The sequence below is a fragment of the Dendrobates tinctorius genome, unplaced genomic scaffold (genome assembly GCF_039654945.1).
Source record: "Dendrobates tinctorius isolate UK_male_01 unplaced genomic scaffold, ASM3965494v1 ptg000241l, whole genome shotgun sequence".
NCBI classification, from domain to species: Eukaryota; Metazoa; Chordata; class Amphibia; order Anura; family Dendrobatidae; genus Dendrobates; species Dendrobates tinctorius.
In genome coordinates, this window is record NW_027361908.1 from 11331002 (window position 1) to 11350224 (window position 19223).

The following is a 19223-nucleotide window of genomic DNA, read 5'->3' on the forward strand; positions in this document are numbered from 1 at the left end:
TCAATCTATATATCTGTCTATACACACCCATATATATATATACTGTGTACATACTGTATGTTTTGAAGATTATTTTTTTTACAATGCTAGTTTAACATGAGATTTGACATAGAGAGAGCTGCTGTATGTAAAAGCTCATTTTAAAATCGCATTGCATACGTACGGTATACGGATGTGCCGTGGAAAAATCGCACGGAAATCACATTACACTCGCATGTTATTCGGTCTGGAAATTGGCCTTTTTTTCTGGCAGATGGGTATGAGCCCTTAGGCCGGGGTCAGGCTTGCGAGTATGATATGGTCGGTGGCATCAATACCTGGCACTGCCGCCGGCACTCGGGACCGGAGCGTGCTGAAAAAGGTTAACAAAAACGCTGCAGAACAAAACCAGTGAGGCGTCTGACTACTTCGCAGTGTGCACAGGCCCTTATAAAGGGGATGGGGTGCGCTTGTTTGGGCAGACTAGATGTGTGAGTGGAGCACAGCAGCGGGCACATTCCCCCTCAGCCACAGCCGTGCGCTCAGCTCTGACTGGAATGTGAGGGAGGAGGACGGCCTGCTCCACCCACATGGGCTTTCCCTCACACGAGAGGAGAGAACAGGGGATGAAAGGGCCTCAGCAGCCGGGTAACTCGGAGCATCACATAGGCGAGAGGAAGGCCAGCGGAGGAGCATGGCATTAGCAGAGGTGAGCCAGCATCCTGGCAGCAGGCACTGCCCGCCTCAGGGCCACGGCTCCCCGCTCCCCGGCCATTGTGCTGAGTGAATGGGAAGAGTCAGGCACCTCCGCGAGCTGTAGCGGCAGCAGCCCTGCCAGTCACCTGGGATAGCTCTCATCAGTCTGCCGCCTGGGCACACGTCATGGGGGGCTGCTGACCACTTTCTAGTCCATGTGCAGAAGCCGCACTCTGACCAGTCTGTAGTGAACCCGAGACATGGATGGGGATGCTGCTGAGGTGGACAGACTGGAGCCCAGCGATGATGACAAGGGGCCAGACAAGAGCACTGTGGGCATGGTGGAGCAGATGAACCTGTCCTCGCCATCCCATTCACCTTCAGAGGAGGAAGACACCCCTCAGCTGGCACCCAAACAACATGGGGTCAAGAGGCACCATCACAAGCACAACCTGAAGCACAGGTATGAGCTGCTGGAGACCCTGGGCAAAGGCACCTATGGCAAAGTCAAGAGGGCGATCGAAAGGTTTTCTGGCCGAGTGGTAAGTGTGCCCCACAACTTGTATCTAAGCTTGTCTCATGGTAATCACAAGGATGATTGTATCCGCGACACGGGATCATCTGCATATTGGTCTTATTGCCATTGTAGCGCACACCTGCCTATCCATCCCACTATACATTGCCACCTTGGAAGGTTGAGCAGACACTTTCACTTTTTCAGGAATATCCCTGTAAATCGGGGTTTTCCAGTATGATGGCGAGCTCTGCTTTTTTCTGATACACTGATTACTCCGCTCCATATCGCTGTGTCTCAGATCCTATTCATTTGCAGGGTTCTGCTTGCTGTCAGTGAATGGGCACCCTGCTGTTGACACCCAGGCGGTAATGTGTAAAGCAGCCGCACATGTCTATAGTCTGATCATTTGTTACTGTGTATAAAACATGATGTTCGCAGTGTAATTTACAAAATACATTGCCTAAACTAGATACAAATGTAGCAAGCTCTCAGCTCTATAAATAAATAATAATAAGTAGCTCTGGATTCTATTCACTGACGTCAAGCAGAGGTTTTGACTGGTGAGGAGTCGAGCAGTAGTGATCAGAGCGAGGAATAACTTGGCAGTGTGTAAGGGATAAGGTGTAGGTATAGGATGGTGACCCTACTTGTGGACGTGGTTCTGTGTCCTGCCTAGTGTTCTCTAGCTTATGAAACCCTCTGTGAGGTCTCACCACAGCTTATCTAACCTTTGGACTGTACGCAGTAATGTGGCTGCTGCCCCCAGTCAGGCGACTGGTATAATGCCAAGGATACAGCGTAAATGCAAAATGGGGACAAGCCAAGGGGGTGTCAGGTGAAAGCATCCAAGGAAGATATTTGCGGTGACGTCCGTCACTTAGCCTCCCGCGTGCCTGAAGGGATGACTGGAGAGCAGGGGCATGTTAAATGTATTTTGAGATAATCTTCTAAATATGTGGCCTGTGATGCAGCCAAACATGCACGATACGACCTATTAAATCCTGTTGATATAACAGCCACTCAATTGCAATCCGCTTATCAGAAGTAGTTAAAGTGGATCTGTCGCCAAATTTGACAATACTCCCTATATACATTAATAAATAAATATTTACACCTGATGAGACTGGTGTACTCACTAAATCCAAGTCAGATTGGCTGTATAATCCTTTGTATTAAGTTTCCCTGTCTATTAAAATTAGAACTTTTTTAAGTGCACCTCTATCTGGACTTTTTAATTTGAGGATTATAATGACTATTGTGACATGGATGTTCACAGTAAGTTCACCAGCCTCATTAGGTATGAGATCTGTTTAATATAACATACAGTGTAATGATGTTTGCAGTTAATTTTACATTTAAAGCAGCTCCCAACTCTAGCTGTCTTTTGAGCACAGACTTCCACCCCAATAAGTCATCCATATGTACAGAAATTATCATTAGTAGATCAAAAGGCATTTCAGCTGTAGTATAAATATCGTCACTGATCTCAGATTGACAGGTCACAATTGCAAACCCAAAAATAAAGACAGAAACGAAAATCAGCACTTATCATATGCCACAAGGGGAACACACCAATGGCAGGTGCATAAAAACAGGTATTAGTAAACGGGCTTACTGCGCATGAGACCAATTACATTTCAGCACTCATTTATCTAGTGCGCATGAGATAACAGAAGGAATAGTTTACTAGGAATAGCTGCCCGCTATGTATAAGCTGGCTTGTATACATACAAATGGTGTAGCATTGGAAGTCATATTCACTCCCATGCTCTGATGTGTATGGGGAACCAAAATTACTCAATGCCACTTTGGATGACTATAAATACTTAAGAGGGTCTGGCACAGACTTTACACCAAGAGCCATGAGCTTCAAGCTACACTATGGCATAATGGACAAAATACTGTAGTCTTGCAAGCCACAATTAGCAAATGGGACACCTTTTATAGTCACCGGAACTTTCATAGACATTGGGAGAAAACTACCCAGCTTTGGCGCTCTGAGCCCATTGTGTTCTTGAGTCCATCCTCATCATCAGTAATGTCAAGGATTTATAGCGAAGTCACTCCATGCATGATTACATCATAGTGCAAAAAGCCTGGTGCATCATTGTCAACTGTTATATAGGTATAAAAGTGGTCATTAGAATAATATTGTATTGACCCACCGGATTTCAGCAGCACCATATGACTATCCGATGGGTATGAAGGCCTTCTGAATCTCACTTGGCAGTAGAAGTCAGTGGAGAGAAGGATCAGACAGTTAGATTTCAAGATGCCTGATCCTTTAGGGAAGATAAGTCAACGCTGAAGGTATTTGGCAGCATCGTATTCCCTTTTACCTTTTCAGAACACATGCACACTCATGGGCTCTGTGGGCCGACAGCAGTCTAAAATGTATGGTTAACCCAAGTGTGATCTGCACCCTACTACACCAATGCAGTTTACTTTTATTGGACATCATTATCCATTGCTGAAGTATCTGCATTGCATGATATTTTAGATAGTTTCCTCACTTTTTCAGTAGCTGCTATACTTAGAGCTGCTAGTTGTAGTCAGAAAGACAACTGGCTCTGCGCATCAACGACATGAGGCATTTTAATGCCTAAGGAAATTACGAAGCTGGCCTATTGTTATAGCAACATGACATTTTCTGCCAGAGGTACTGTATTGTATGGCAGTGTGAGACTGTGTAATTATTATATTTGTCAAGAAGAGAAACCTATCGTAAAGATGGATTCAGCATCTGATACAGAGCATGAGCTTTGTAGACAATGAGGTGATTTTTTTGACTAACCTACTTGGCCTTAAATGAAGTACATACAGCATCCTTCTGGTAACATTCCTGTTCTCTCTGTGATTTTTAGGATAAAATGTACAGAGAAGGTTATTTGTTGTGAATTCGCTTTCTGGCCTCCCTCTGGTTCTTACTGAAGGTAGTGGAGCTGGTCAGAATGACAGAGGGGTTGCGAGTTCTCTTTCTGGGCTCCCTCTGGTGGTTACTGGAGGTAATGGAGCTGATCTGATTAACAGAGGCTTGCCACCTGATAATGAGGACGACGATTGGCGATCTGGGGTTTCAGATTGTGATTTAAGACAGCAGACTCCCTCTATCCCCGCTGGTGATTTTCTTCTTGCCTCCTGAGGTCTGATGTTTCCAGCTCAGTCCCTGCATGTTCAGCTAAGTGTTCATTTGCTATTCTGTTTGTGTTTGATCTGGTTTTGTCTATCTCAGTTTTGTGTGGGTCAGCCAGCTCCGGCTGGGGCTGTACTGAATCACCGTCCATATGTTACTGCTTGTGCCAGTTTGTTTTTGTCCCTTATTAAATTGGCCTCTTATTGCTCTGCTTTCAGAATATACCAGAGTGCTGATATAGTGGGCGAAGTCGTGCGACTTCACTGTTTTTTGCATCAGACGTGTTGGACTTTTTGCAGGGTTTTTTGCCTGATTGCAGACAGCGTCTTTCCTTTCCTGTCCTCTCTAGTCAGTGTGGGCCCCATCATTTGCTCAGTCTATTTTCCTGTCTGCGTTTGTGTTTTCATTTTGTCTCACCGACAATATATGTTTGGGGGCTATCTATTCCTTTGAGGTCTGCTCTGTGGCAGTTTAGATTTCCCCTTTCTTGCTTTAGGCTTAGTTAGCTCTCTGGCTGTGCCGAGGCGTCTAGGATCATCGTAGGTACGCTCCACGGCTACTGCTTGTTGTGTGGATTGGATCAGGGGTCTGCAATCCGCTTAGTTACCAACCTCTCTGGTTTTCTGTGGCTTAGCTTGGGCTTGCTCTCCTCCTCGGTGACCCAATCATAACAGTTATTCTAGCAACAGCGCTTCCATTGAAAGCGATCATAACATTTTATTGATGAGGACCTAAGCTAGGGCTTCCACTGATGTGCTGAACATCAGCCCAGTGCTTACTAGTGACCTGTGGTAGACCAAAAATGAAGAACATTAACCTGCTTCTTCAGAACTTTATCTTGGACTCTAGTATCATAGGTCTAGCCATGTGATCTATTAAATTGTTGCATTTTGTTGTGGCAGGTGAGTGAGCCTGAATGGTGGCTCAGTGGTTAGCACTGTAGCCTTGCAGTGCAGGGGTACTAGGTTCAAATCTCACCAAGGACAACATCTGTAAGGAGTTTGTATGTCCTCCCCGTGTTTGCGTGGGTTTCCTCTGGGTAGTCCTGTTTCCTCCCATATTCCAAAGATGTACTGAGATAGTGAATTTAGCTTGTGAGCCCTAATGGAGAGAGTGATGATGGCTGTAAAGCTCTGTGGAATTAATGGTGCTATATAAATGAGTAAAACAAATATTGCTGAACTCCGAACACATACTTCTCCAAGAAGTCTGTTTTAGTGTTCGGATTTTCGGGAGGAGAGAGAGAGACTAAAGTTTGGGTCCCCATTGGCTTCTCTGGCTAGCTCTTCTCTGGAGTTTAGATCTGTTTTCTTATACCATTTGTGCACTCAGAAAAACTGCTGTCCATATTGAACATATGGACATCATAGACAGATGAGTAGGCCCCTTATCTTGAGAGATCTCTTAGCCATGGCAGAGCACAGATCACAGAAGCAATTTTAGCATGATGGCACTAAAGCCCAGATTTACATTTAGCGATGCACCAGCGATGCCGACCACGATATGACCCGGTCAGGATCGCTGGTGCATCGCTAAATGGTCGCTAGTGAGCTGCCAAACAGGCAGATCTCACAGCGATGCAGCGACGCAGCAGCGATCTTTACTTACCTTTCAGACGCGGCGATGATGACGTCCTCCCGCCCGCGTCCACGCTTCACTCGTTGGCGCCAGCAGGAAGCCCAGCAGGAAGCAGCCGACGAGAAATGGACGTGGACGATCTCGCGCGATTAGCGATAGCCAGCAGGGGAGTCGGTCGGAGGTAAGTATCACACATAGCGATATCGCTAGCAATATCGCTGCTGCGTCACAAAATCTGTGACGTTTAGCGATATTGCTAGCGATATCGCTATGTGTAAAACCCCCTTAAGTTTTTGGGTTCCTAATCCTAAGCTGAGCTGGTTCTTAAGTCTAAGGCTAACTTTACATGTAATGGTATTTCTTATATTTCACCTCAAACTTAAAGGGCTTGTGCCAAGATTAGAAGTTATACCCTAGTCATAGTGCTTGGCTATCGATGGCTTGACCTCTGCTCCATTCTGATGCAGCTTTAAGAGCACCATCCTCAGGATTTCTTTGGGACGAATTGGTGAAATACGCAGCAATCAGCGAGTTATTCCCTATTCTGTGGATAGGAACAATTTTTAATCTTGGTATAAACCATTGTAGGCATTAGGTAGCATTCGCACAGACACTGGACTCTTGGGTCAAAACAATGTGATGTTTATCTACTGGTTGCACAGTACCAAAATAAAAGCATAAACACAAAATCCCTAGCGTTGTCCAGGCACTAAATAAACAAAATAGACCCTGGCTACTCACAGCTGAGCTAGTCCCAGTTTGGTCAAGCGCAATGGCTATTTTCCATAGCAACCTCTGATACTTGCAGTTTGGTGCATACGGCCTGTGCAGACTCTTCTTACAAAGGGATTCTAAATTGTCTGTCTCTCGAGCTCCAGTACAATCCACTCTGGTCAGCTACCCCAGCTGACTGACTAAGGTGAACCCCCAGACTAGTCCCCAGACCGGTTATATGTATTGCCTGCCAGGTGCACCTATTTAGAACCTGTAGAGCTAGAATTTTAAAGGGGTTGTCCGGGCTTTTCACATAATCTCAGTACATATCTGGGCTGCAGAATTATGACAATAAGTAATTTACTTTCTGTCACTAGTTTGCACGGTTTTCTAGATATTCTGAACAGAACGTCCAAGGGGGGGTGTTATGGCATTGAAATGAGAACTAGTCGTAACCTCCTACTCTACTCCAAACATGCCCTCACACCCCCACCCTCCATAGCTACAGGCCCTCCCCGTCCACATGAAGCAGCCCTCATCACACAGTAACCAATTCTTCCCCTCCAGCAGCCTCAGTGCAGAGAGCAGAGAGGTGCTCCTCCCCCAGACACATGCTGAACAGTGATCTATGGAAAGTGAAAGTAGTGAGGAGGGAAAATCGTCCTGTATTCTGGGCCACTCCATGATTACAATACATAACTCATTATCAGTAATTCCTTCCCTCTCTGTCCCAGGCTGCTGGCAGCAGTGAGAACAGACTGTGTGATGGCCAATGATGGGGATCTGCAGCTTCTAATCTGCACAGGGGATGGCAGTCACTGATGTAATCTGTTGTGTGACAAAGCCTCTGCTGTGTGAATGAGACAGCTCTGTGTCACTGATGTCTTCGCACAGCAGCAGATTTGGTGCAGTGTATGTGCGAAGCTCCACCAAACTCTCAGCAAGCTCCAGTGACCAGCACCACCCACTGCCCACTCATTGGCTGGCAGTAAACTGCACCAGCACTCATCTTTATCATCATTCCAGCATTGGAAAGAACACAGCAGTGATCCTGTATTTGTGAAAGCAGCACAATACATACATACAGTGGGGAAAAAAAGTATTTAGTCAGTCAGCAATAGTGCAAGTTCCACCACTTAAAAAGATGAGAGGCGTCTGTAATTTACATCATAGGTAGACCTCAACTATGGGAGACAAACTGAGAAAAAAAAATCCAGAAAATCACATTGTCTGTTTTTTTTTCATTTTATTTGCATATTATGGTGGAAAATAAGTATTTGGTCAGAAACAAAATTTCATCTCAATACTTTGTGATATATCCTTTGTTGGCAAAGACAGAGGTCAAACGTTTTCTGTAAGTCTTCACAAGGTTGCCACACACTGTTGTTGGTATGTTGGCCCATTCCTCCATGCAGATCTCCTCTAGAGCAGTGATGTTTTTGGCTTTTCGCTTGGCAACACGGACTTTCAACTCCCTCCAAAGGTTTTCTATAGGGTTGAGATCTGGAGACTGGCTAGGCCACTCCAGGACCTTGAAATGCTTCTTACGAAGCCACTCCTTCGTTGCCCTGGCGGTGTGCTTTGGATCATTGTCATGTTGAAAGACCCAGCCACATTTCATCTTCAATGCCCTTGCTGATGGAAGGAGGTTTGCACTCAAAATCTCACGATACATGGCCCCATTCATTCTTTCATGTACCCGGATCAGTCGTCCTGGCCCCTTTGCAGAGAAACAGCCCCAAAGCATGATATTTCCACCACCATGCTTTACAGTAGGTATGGCGTTTGATGGATGCAACTCAGTATTCTTTTTCCTCCAAACACGACAAGTTGTGTTTCTACCAAACAGTTCCAGTTTGGTTTCATCAGACCATAGGACATTCTCCCAAAACTCCTCTGGATCATCCAAATGCTCTCTAGCAAACTTCAGACGGGCCCGGACATGTACAGGCTTAAGCAGTGGGACACGTCTGGCACTGCAGGATCTGAGTCCATGGTGGCGTAGTGTGTTACTTATGGTAGGCCTTGTTACATTGGTCCCAGCTCTCTGCAGTTCATTCACTAGGTCCCCCCGCGTGGTTCTGGGATTTTTGCTCACCGTTCTTGTGATCATTCTGACCCCACAGGGTGGGATTTTGCGTGGCGCACCAGATCGAGGGAGATTATCAGTGGTCTTGTATGTCTTCCATTTTCTAATTATTGCTCCCACAGTTGATTTCTTCACTCCAAGCTGGTTGGCTATTGCAGATTCAGTCTTCCCAGCCTGGTGCAGGGCTACAATTTTGTTTCTGGTGTCCTTTGACAGTTCTTTGGTCTTCACCATAGTGGAGTTTGGAGTCAGACTGTTTGAGGGTGTGCACAGGTGTCTTGTTATACTGATAACAAGTTTAAACAGGTGCCATTACTACAGGTAATGAGTGGAGGAAAGAGGAGACTCTTAAAGAAGAAGTTACAGGTCTGTGAGAGCCAGAAATCTTGATTGCTTGTTTCTGACCAAATACTTATTTTCCACCCTAATATGCAAATAAAATGAAAAAAAACCAGACCAATGTGATTTTCTGGATTTTTTTTTCTCAGTTTGTCTCCCATAGTTGAGGTCTACCTATGATGTAAATTACAGACGCCTCTCATCTTTTTAAGTGGTGGAACTTGCACTATTGCTGACTGACTAAATACTTTTTTTCCCCACTGTACATACACCCCCCAACACTTCACACTGTTACAGCTGCTGATTGGACAGGCTGCTCCCATCAGTATTTGTGTCATTAGAGACACAGTGCTCACACATACACTGCACCAAATCTGCTGCTTTGTGAAGACATCAGTGACACAGAGCTGTCTCATTCACACAGCAGAGGCTTTGTCACACAACAGATTACATCAGTGACTGCCATCCCCTTTGCAGATTAGAATACAGGACGAATTTCCCTCCTCCTCATTGGTTTCACTTTCCATAGATATAGATTACTGTGTGTGTGTCTGGGGGAGGAGCAGCTGCTCTCTGCACTATGCTGCTGGAGGGGAAGAATTCATGAGGGCTGCTTCATGTGGATGGGGAGGGCCTTTAGCTATGGAGGGTGGGGTTGTTGCTATAGAGGGCATGTGTGGAGTAGAGTAGGAGGTTACGACTAGTTCTCATTTCAATGCCATAACAACCCCCTTGGACGTTCTGTTCAGAATATCCAGAAAACCGTGCAAACTAGTGACAGAAAGTAAATTACTTATTGTCATAATTCTGCAGCCCAGATATGTACTGAGATTATGTGAAAAGCCCGGACAACCCCTTTAACCCTAGCCTACCTGGCTTTTCTACACCCTTTAAAGCAATATTCCAGTAAGAAGTTATTACCTTTCCACAGGAGTGATGATTACTTCTAGATCAGTGTGGGTCCACTGAGAACTCAACTTGTCACTAGACAATAGACCTCTAGATCTATTAGTTATCACACATTATGTAAATTAGTGATAATTTTCTCTTAAATTTCCCCCAAATACATATTACTTTCTGATTAGGAAAAGGTCAGAGAGGTCCGACGCCTGCACACTGCAGTACTTTACTCTGCCCTCAACAGGGCAGATAAAGTACGCCTGCGCAGGAGCCGCGGCAGAAGTAAGAAAGAGGACGTCATCGATTGAAGATGGGAGGCGTCGGACTGGACCGCGACACCCATCACACCCGCCCCTGCCCCCGGTGAGTATAATCTAACTTGTTTTTCTTATCTTTCAGGTTAGATCGGGGGCTTATCTACAGCATTACAGAATGCTGTACATAAGCCCCTGATAGCAGTGGCCACATCATATAGGCCAAAAAATAGGTGACAGATTCCATTTAACGGGCCTTGTTGCATGACTTAGGACAGAGGTCTCAAACACGCTGCCCGGTGCATCACATGTCTCACTCCCTGAGGCAGGTAGAAGGGAGAAGACACATATTCAGGAGCGCGCTATGGCTGTTCTGTGTGCACACACTGCACAGGACCTGGGATGAGGTCACAGGAGGGGAGGAGTCAGGGGGTCACATGATCAGGGGCCTCAGCGTATGCAGGACGCTGCTGTCTGCTGGTTGTCATGGTGCTGGATGCCAATAAGTTTCTGTGTGGGGTCAGGAGGGGTTTACAGAGTGGATGTAGCAGAGCCGTGTGTGTGTACAAGGTGTAGGGAGCGGAGCCGTGTGTGTACGAGGTGTACGGAGAGGAGCCGTGTGTGTATGAGGACCGAGGTGTAGGGAGTGGAACCGCGTGTGTACGAGGTGTACGGAGCAGAGCCACATGTGTATGAGGTGTACGGAGCGGAGCCGCGTGTATATGGACCGGAGCCACATGTGTGCGAGGTGTACGGAGCGGAGCTGCGTGTGTACGAGGTGTATAGAGTGGAGCCGCGTGTGTACGAGGTGTACGGAGCGGAGCCGCGTGTGTACGAGGTGTAGGGAGTGGAGCCGCGTGTGTACGAGGTGTATGGAGAGGAGCCGTGTGTGTACAAGGTGTACGGAGCAGAGCCGTGTGTGTACGAGGTGTAGGGAGTGGAGCCACGTGTGTACGAGGTGTAGGGAGCGGAGCCGTGTGTGTACGAGGTGTACGGAGCAGAGCCGTGTGTGTACGAGGTGTACGGAGCGGAGCCATGTGTGTACAAGGTGTGCAAAGCGCAGCCGCTCGTGTGCGGAGTGGAGATGTGCACGTACGAGGTGTGCTGAGCGGAGATGTGCGTGTATTTTGGCATGGGAGGCCCATTTGAAAGTAAGCACCGGGGCCCATAACTTTGTAGTTACGCCACTGCTCACGCTAGAAGAGAGGAGGAGTGTGCCGCTCCGTAGTGGCTTTGGCCCTGCGTGATGACATCCCTCTGACGCTGTGTAATGATATCACGCCAGCGCGCAGAAGACGGAGGTGTGACTTTCCCCCCATTGCTGGATTTTGCAGGTGACTGGCTGTACGTGTACAGCGAGATGATAGCGCCTGCTCACATGCAGAGCCGACACTATCATCCGCTGAGGTAAGCTGTACATTGCAGCTGACAACCTACCGTATATACTCGAGTATAAGCCGACCCGAGTATAAGCCGACCCCCCTAATTTTGCCACAAAAAAATGGGAAAACTTATCGACTCGTGTATAAGCCGAGGGTGCACAGTGAGAGGCCTCAGTTACCTGCAGTGTGTGGCCCCAGTTATGATGCACAGTGAGTGGCCCCAGTTATGATGCACAGTGAGTGGCCACAGTTATGATGCACAGTGAGTGGCCCCAGTTATGATGCACAGTGAGTGGCCCCAGTTATCATGCACAGTGAGTGGCCCCAGTTATCATGCACAGTGAGTGGCCCCAGTTAGGATGCACAGTGAGTGGCCCCAGTTATGTGCACAGTGAGTGACCCCAGTTATGTGCACAGTGAGTGGCCCCAGTTATGATGCACAGTGAGTGGCCCCAGTTATCATGCACAGTGAGTGGCCCCAGTTATGATGCACAGTGAGTGGCCCCAGTTATCATGCACAGTGAGTGGTCCCAGTTATGTGTACAGTGAGTGGCCCCAGTTATGTGCACAGTGAGTGGCCCCAGTTATCATGCACAGTGAGTGGCCCCAGTTATGATGCACAGTGAGTGGCCCCAGTTATGCACAGTAAGTGGCCCCAGTTATGCACAGTGAGTGGCCCTAGCTTTGCTGCACAGTGAGTGGCCCCAGCTTTGCTGCACAGTGAGTGGCCCCAGTTATCTGTACAGTGTGTGGCCCCAGTTATCTGCACAATCAGTGGCCCCAGTTATGATGCACAGTGTGTGGCCCCATCATGTTGCTGCTGCCGCTGCCTCCCTTACAAAAAAAAAAAAAAAACCTGTATACTCCCCTCAGTCGCTGCCCCCTGCTCATCAGCGTTGCGCTCTGCAGTGACTGTGCAGGCAGAGAGCGATAGCCCCCCTTGACCTGAATGTCACTGCAGAGGACGCAAGACAGCAGAGCGCAGGGACAGGTGAATATGCCTCCCAACCCCCCTTCATACTCACCGGGTCCTGGCGCTTGTCTCTGCAGCTCCCCTGCTTGTTACATGTTGTCAGCGCTTCTCTCTTCCTGGTTCAGCGGTCACATGGCACCCGCTCATTAAATATGCGCATATTTAATGAGCGGGTACCATTTGACAGCTGAAGCAGGAAGAGAGCAGCGCCGACAACATGGAACAAGCAGGGGAGCTGCAGAGAAGGGTGAGTATGATCTGACACCCCCGCTCCCCCTCCCCCGCCGATCCCCCCCGGTATATGACTCGTGTATAAGCCGAGAGGGGGGACTTTCAGCCCAAAAAAATGGGCTGAAAATCTCGGCTTATACACGAGTATATACGGTATTTGAACGGCCACGATCGGTATTAGCACCGATCGCGTCTGTTTAACCCCTTAGATACCGCTATCAATTGTGGCTGTATTAAATTTGAAACGAATGCGGCCTGCCAGCTTAAATTTTTTTTATGTGCCGCCTATTTACTCTGCCGAGTTTGAGACCCCTGACTTAGGATAAAAGCCAAAACCAGAATCTCAATTTGCTGAGACTGTGTGGATACTTTACATTTAATCATTAATCTATAACTGATATTAAAGCCATTATTCTAATAGAAAGCATCACTTTTTAGTTCTGTATCCTCACAAAGGGCTGTATTAGTCCGTGAAAACCAAACCCACGAACAAGTTACTTGATTTCCAATTTGTCTTCTGTTGTGTGTATATAGTATACAGAGATTGTCAATCAACAGTTGGGTAGAGTTGCTAATTTGCCATGTGAAATGCCAATTAGAATAGAAACGGATACATTGCCTCCTGTCAGAGCACTAGTCTAGGCTAACATTCAGTTTTGTACAATTAAAAGTTGCTCTATTTGGAAATAAAGAAAACACAATTTTATACAGTATCTCACAAAAGTGAATCCACCCCTCACTTTTTTTTTAAATATTATATCTTTTCATGGGACAACATTGAAGATATGATGCTTTGATACAATGTAAAGAAGTTAGTGTACAGCTTTGTATAACAGTGTATATTTGGTGTGCCCCCTACATAACTCAAAACACAGCCATTAGTGTTTAAACCGCTGGCAACATAAGTGAATACATCGCTCAGTGAAAATGACCAAATTGTGCCCAATTAGCCATTTTCCCTCCCCGGTGTCATGTGACTCATTAGTGTGTCTCAAGGTCTCAGGTGTGACTATGTAGCAGGTGTGATACATTTCATTGAGGGAACCAGGAATGCCAACATGTACTGTGACATACTGAATCAGAGCATGATCCCCTCCATTCAGAAGCTGGGCCGCAGATAGTATTCCAACATGATAACGACCCTTGCTAAAGAGACTTAAGGTGAAGGTGCTGGAATGGTCTTGCGTGTCTCCAAAGCTAAACCCTATTGAGCATCTGTGGGGCATCCTCAAACGGAAGGTGGAGGAGCGCAAGGTCTCTAACATCCACCAGCTACAAGATGTTGTCATGGAGTACAAGAACATTCCAGTGGGAACCTGTGAAGCTCTAGTGAACTCCATGTCCAAGAGGATTAAGACAGAACTTGAAAATAATGGTGGCCACACAAAATATTGACACTTTGGGCACAATTTGGCCATTGTCACTTAGGGGTGTATTCACTTTTGTTGCCAGCGGTTTAGACATTTACCCCTTCCTGACATATGACGTACTATCCAGTCCAGATGACCCGGGTCTGTATTACTGTGGATGGTATAGTACGTCATAGCGGGGGGAGCGCAGCTGATCGCGGCTGGGTGTCAGTTGGTTATCACAGCTAACACCCGGCACTATGTGCCAGGAGCGGTCACGGACTGCTCCCGGCACATTAACCCCCGGCACACTGCGATCAAACATGATCGCAGTGTACCGGGGGCATAGGGAAGCATCACGCAAGGAGAGGGCTTCCCTGAGACCCTCGGAACAACGCGATGTGCTCATGTTGTTCCGAGGGCCTCCTCCCTTCAGGACAAATTGCACAATAACTTTTGCAGTCCAATTTCCCCTCTTACCCTTGGTGAAATAAAAAAATTGGACCTGAAGTCATTTTTTTTGAAAAAAATTTAAATGTTCAATTTTTTAAACATTCAAACATTCTTGTGAAGCACCTGAAAGGTTAATAAACTTCTTGAATGCGGTTTTCAGCACCTTGAGGGGTGCAGTTTTTAGAATGGTATCCCTTTTGGGTATTTTCTATGATATAGACCCCTCAAAGTGACTTCAAATGTGATGTGGTCCCTGAAAAAATGGTGTGGTAAAAATGAGAAATCGCTGGTCAACTTTTAACACTTTTAACTTCCTAACAAAAAAAAATTTTGGTTCCAAAATTGTGCTGATGTAAAGTAAACATGTGGGAAATGTTACTTATTAAGTATTTTGTGCACCATATCTCTGATTTAAGGGCATGAAAATTCAAAGTTGAAAAATTGTGAAATTTTCTAAATTTTCGCCAAATTTCCGTTTTTTTTCACAAATAAACGCAAGTTATATGAATGAAATTTTACCACTATCATGAAGTACAATATGTCACGAGAAAAACAATGTCAGAATCACCGGGATCCATGGAAGCGTTCCAGAGTTATTACCTCATAAAGGGACAGTGGTCAGAATTGTAAAAATTGGCCCGGTCATTAACATGCAAACCACCCTTGGGGGTAAAGGGGTTATTGACTGTGTGTTGAGTTATGTAGAGGGCACACCAAATTTACACTGTTATACAAGATGTACACTGACTATTTTACCATTATTGTATCAAAGTGTCATATCTTCAATGTTGACTATATATAATCAACGAGTTGTTTTTCTAAACTAAAACCTCAGTATTCAGGTTAAATTGCTGTGTTGACACTTTGAAATTAATAACTGGGTTTTGGATTTCAGTTTGTGCACTCGGTCACCAAAAGGTTCGCCATCACTTGCCTAGGCAATCTTTATCTAGAGCAGTGGTTCCCAAATTCCTGTCCTCGTGGACCCCAGCAGGTCATGTTTTCAGGATTTCCTTAGTATTTCACAGGTGATGGAAGTATCATCAAGGCATTAGGAATTCTCTCACATGTGTAACACTATGGAAATCCTGAAAACATGACCTGTTGGGGTCCGCGAGGACTGGAGTTTGGGAACCACTGATCTAGAGCAACAATTCTTTTTTGAATCTTCGGAGAGTTCTTTGCCATGAGGTGCCATGTTGAATTTCCAGTGACCAGTAGAAGAGAGAGTGAGAGCAATAACTAATGAGTCACATGACATCGGGGAGGGAAAATGGCTAATTGGGCACAATTTGGTCATTTTCACTGAGCAATGTACGCTCTTTCGTTGCCAGCAGTTTAGTCATTAATGGCTGTGTGTTATGTAGAGGGCACACCTAATTTACACTTTTATACAAGCTGTACACTAACTTCTTTACATTGTATCAAAGTTCCACCTGATGAAGACGGATCCTCCGTCGAAACGCTTTGTGGTTTAACCCCATCTCTTGTCTGAGTCTCTTTCCTGCACTCCTAAGACCGTTTTCCATTTTCTCATTGCTCCTATCCTCCATTGGAGGTTTTCGGCTGGAGCTGCGGTGGAGACCTGACATTTTTGTCTGCCCCTGGGTTGCTTCCTAAGCACTCCTTTATGACTGCTTATCACTGACTCTTATATCTTCAGTGTTGTCCCATGAAAAGATACAATAAAATATATACAAAAATGTAAGGGGTGTCCTCACTTTTGTGGTTTACTGCATATCCTAGTATATGAGATGTACACATAATGTATTAGAAAATGTAGGATTACCCAGATCTAATCCTTTTGTGAGATAACACATACTATAACATTTCACATAGGCAGGCAGTAGCTTTACTTGGATATTATACATTCCATAATTTGTATGATGTCACAGAGAAAATATGCGACCTAAGCTATTGTTATAGGTGAAATGCAAGTGATTTAATGTATAAACATTCTCATTTCAAGTATTCCAATTCTTTATGTTTTTCACCAGCATTAAATACTTGTAACTAGTGTTGAGCATTCCGATACCGCAAGTATCGGGTATCGGCCGATACTTGCTGTATCGGAATTCCGATACCGACTTCCGATATTTTTTCAATATCGGAATTCGGCATCGGAATCGGAAGTTCAGTTGATTGACGGCCTGACGTCATCATGATGCGCGGTGTGTGCGCATCATGATGCGCCGTCATTTCGGGCCTTCCGGGGGTCTCTGCCGGCCTGCCGGGGGGCTGTGCCGGCCTGCCGGGGGGCTGTGTGGACTGCCCGGGGTCTCTGCCGGCCTGCCGGGGGGCTGTGCCGGCCTGCCGGGGGGCTGTGCACCCTGTGGGGGTCTGTACCGGCCTGCCGGGGGGCTGTGCCGGCCTGCCGGGGGGCTGTGCTGATGTCCGGGGGTCTGTGCAAGCATCGTCCGATGGGACTACAAGTCCCATCGGGCGATGCCTGCTACCATGACAGTGATTGACACATTAGCCAATGATGGGACAGTAGTAGTCCCATCATCCGGCTAATGTGTTAAATGTTAAAAAAAAAAAAAAAAAAAAAAAAAATACTACATACATACTACATGCATGCTACATACATACTACATGCTACATACATACTACATATATACTACATACATACTACATACATGCTACATACATACTGCATGCTACATACATACTACATACATACTACATACATACTACATGCATGCTACATACATACTACATGCTACATACATACTACATACATACTACATGCATGCTACATGCATGCTACATGCTACATACATACTACATATATACTACATACATACTACATACATGCTACATACATACTGCATGCTACATACATACTACATACATACTACATACATACTACATGCATGCTACATACATACTACATGCTACATACATACCACATACATACTACATGCTACATGCATGCTACATGCTACATACATACTACATATATACTACATATATACTACATACATACTACATGCATGCTACATACATACTACATGCTACATACATACTACATATATACTACATACATACTACATACATGCTACATACATACTGCATGCTACATACATACTACATACATACTACATACATACTACATGCATGCTACATACATACTACATGCTACATACATACCACATACATACTACATGCATGCTACATGCATGCTACATACATACTACATGCTACATACATACCACATACATACTACATACATGCTACATATATACTACATGCATGCTACATACATACTACATATATACTACATGCATGCTACATACATACTACATACATACCACATATATACTACATACATACAATACATACATAGACATACAGTACATATAACATAGAGTAACATACTTACCAATACTTGTCACATTGTTCCCCGAAGCCATTGTCTTTCCGGAATAAATATTAACATAACAAACCACAAAAATACTCACCCACGATCCGAAGCAGTCCACGAGTGTGTCCCACGACGATCTTGGGTAGAGAACTGCAGCATCAGATGATGCTGCCGTTCTCTACGGGCTGCAGGAATCCAATGACGGAAGGTAGGTATCCTTCCGCACTGTATTCCTCCGCCACTTAAAAAAAAAAAAGTCCCTAGTCTCACTTTATGCCATTGCTGCGTGGGAATTTCCCACACAGCAATGGCATAAAGTGAGACTAGGGACTTTTTTTTTTTTAAGTGGCGGAGGAATACAGTGCGGAAGGATACCTACCTTCCGTCATTGGATTCCTGCAGCCAGTAGAGAACGGCAGCAACAGCTGATGCTGCAGTTCTCTACCCAAGATCGTCGTGGGACACACTCGTGGACTGCTTCGGATCGTGGGTGAGTATTTTTGTGGTTTGTTATGTTAATATTTATTCCGGAAAGACAATGGCTTCGGGGAACAATGTGACAAGTATTGGTAAGTATGTTACTCTATGTTATATGTACTGTATGTCTATGTATGTATTGTATGTATGTAGTATATATGTGGTATGTATGTAGCATGCATGTAGCATGCATGTAGTATATATGTAGTATGTATGTAGCATGCATGTAGTATATATGTAGTATGTATGTAGCATGTAGTATGTATGTAGCATGCATGTAGTATATATGTAGTATGTATGTAGCATGTAGTATGTATGTAGCATGCATGTAGTATATATGTAGCATGCATGTAGTATGTATGTAGCATGCATGTAGTATGTATATGGTATGTATGTAGTATGTATGTAGCATGCATGTAGTATATATGTGTTATGTATGTGGTATGTATGTAGCATGTATGTAGCATGCATGTAGTATGTATGTAGTATATATGTAGTATGTATGTAGCATGTAGTATGTATGTAGTATGTATGTAGCATGCATGTAGCATGCAGTATGTATGTAGCATGCATGTAGTATATATGTAGTATGTATGTAGCATGTAGTATGTAGCATGCATGTAGTATATATGTAGTATGTAGCATGTAGTATGTATGTAGCATGCATGTAGTATATATGTGTTATGTATGATGCATGTAGCATGCATGTAGTATGTATGTAGTATATATGTAGTATGTATGTAGCATGCAGTATGTATGTAGCATGCATGTAGTATATATGTAGTATGTATG

The 19223-nt window shown here is 45.1% G+C and overlaps 1 protein-coding gene across 1 annotated transcript in view; it reads left to right on the forward strand.

The window, feature by feature from the left end:
• Window positions 1–577: 577 nt before the first annotated feature.
• Window positions 578–19223, forward strand: part of NUAK1 (NUAK family kinase 1) — a 179085-nt gene continuing 160439 nt past the window's right edge. The window contains exon 1 of the mRNA XM_073556955.1: window positions 578–1217. Within this exon, the coding sequence (XP_073413056.1) occupies window positions 936–1217 (282 nt within the window). The 5' untranslated portion in view covers window positions 578–935. The remainder of the gene's footprint in view (window positions 1218–19223) is intronic.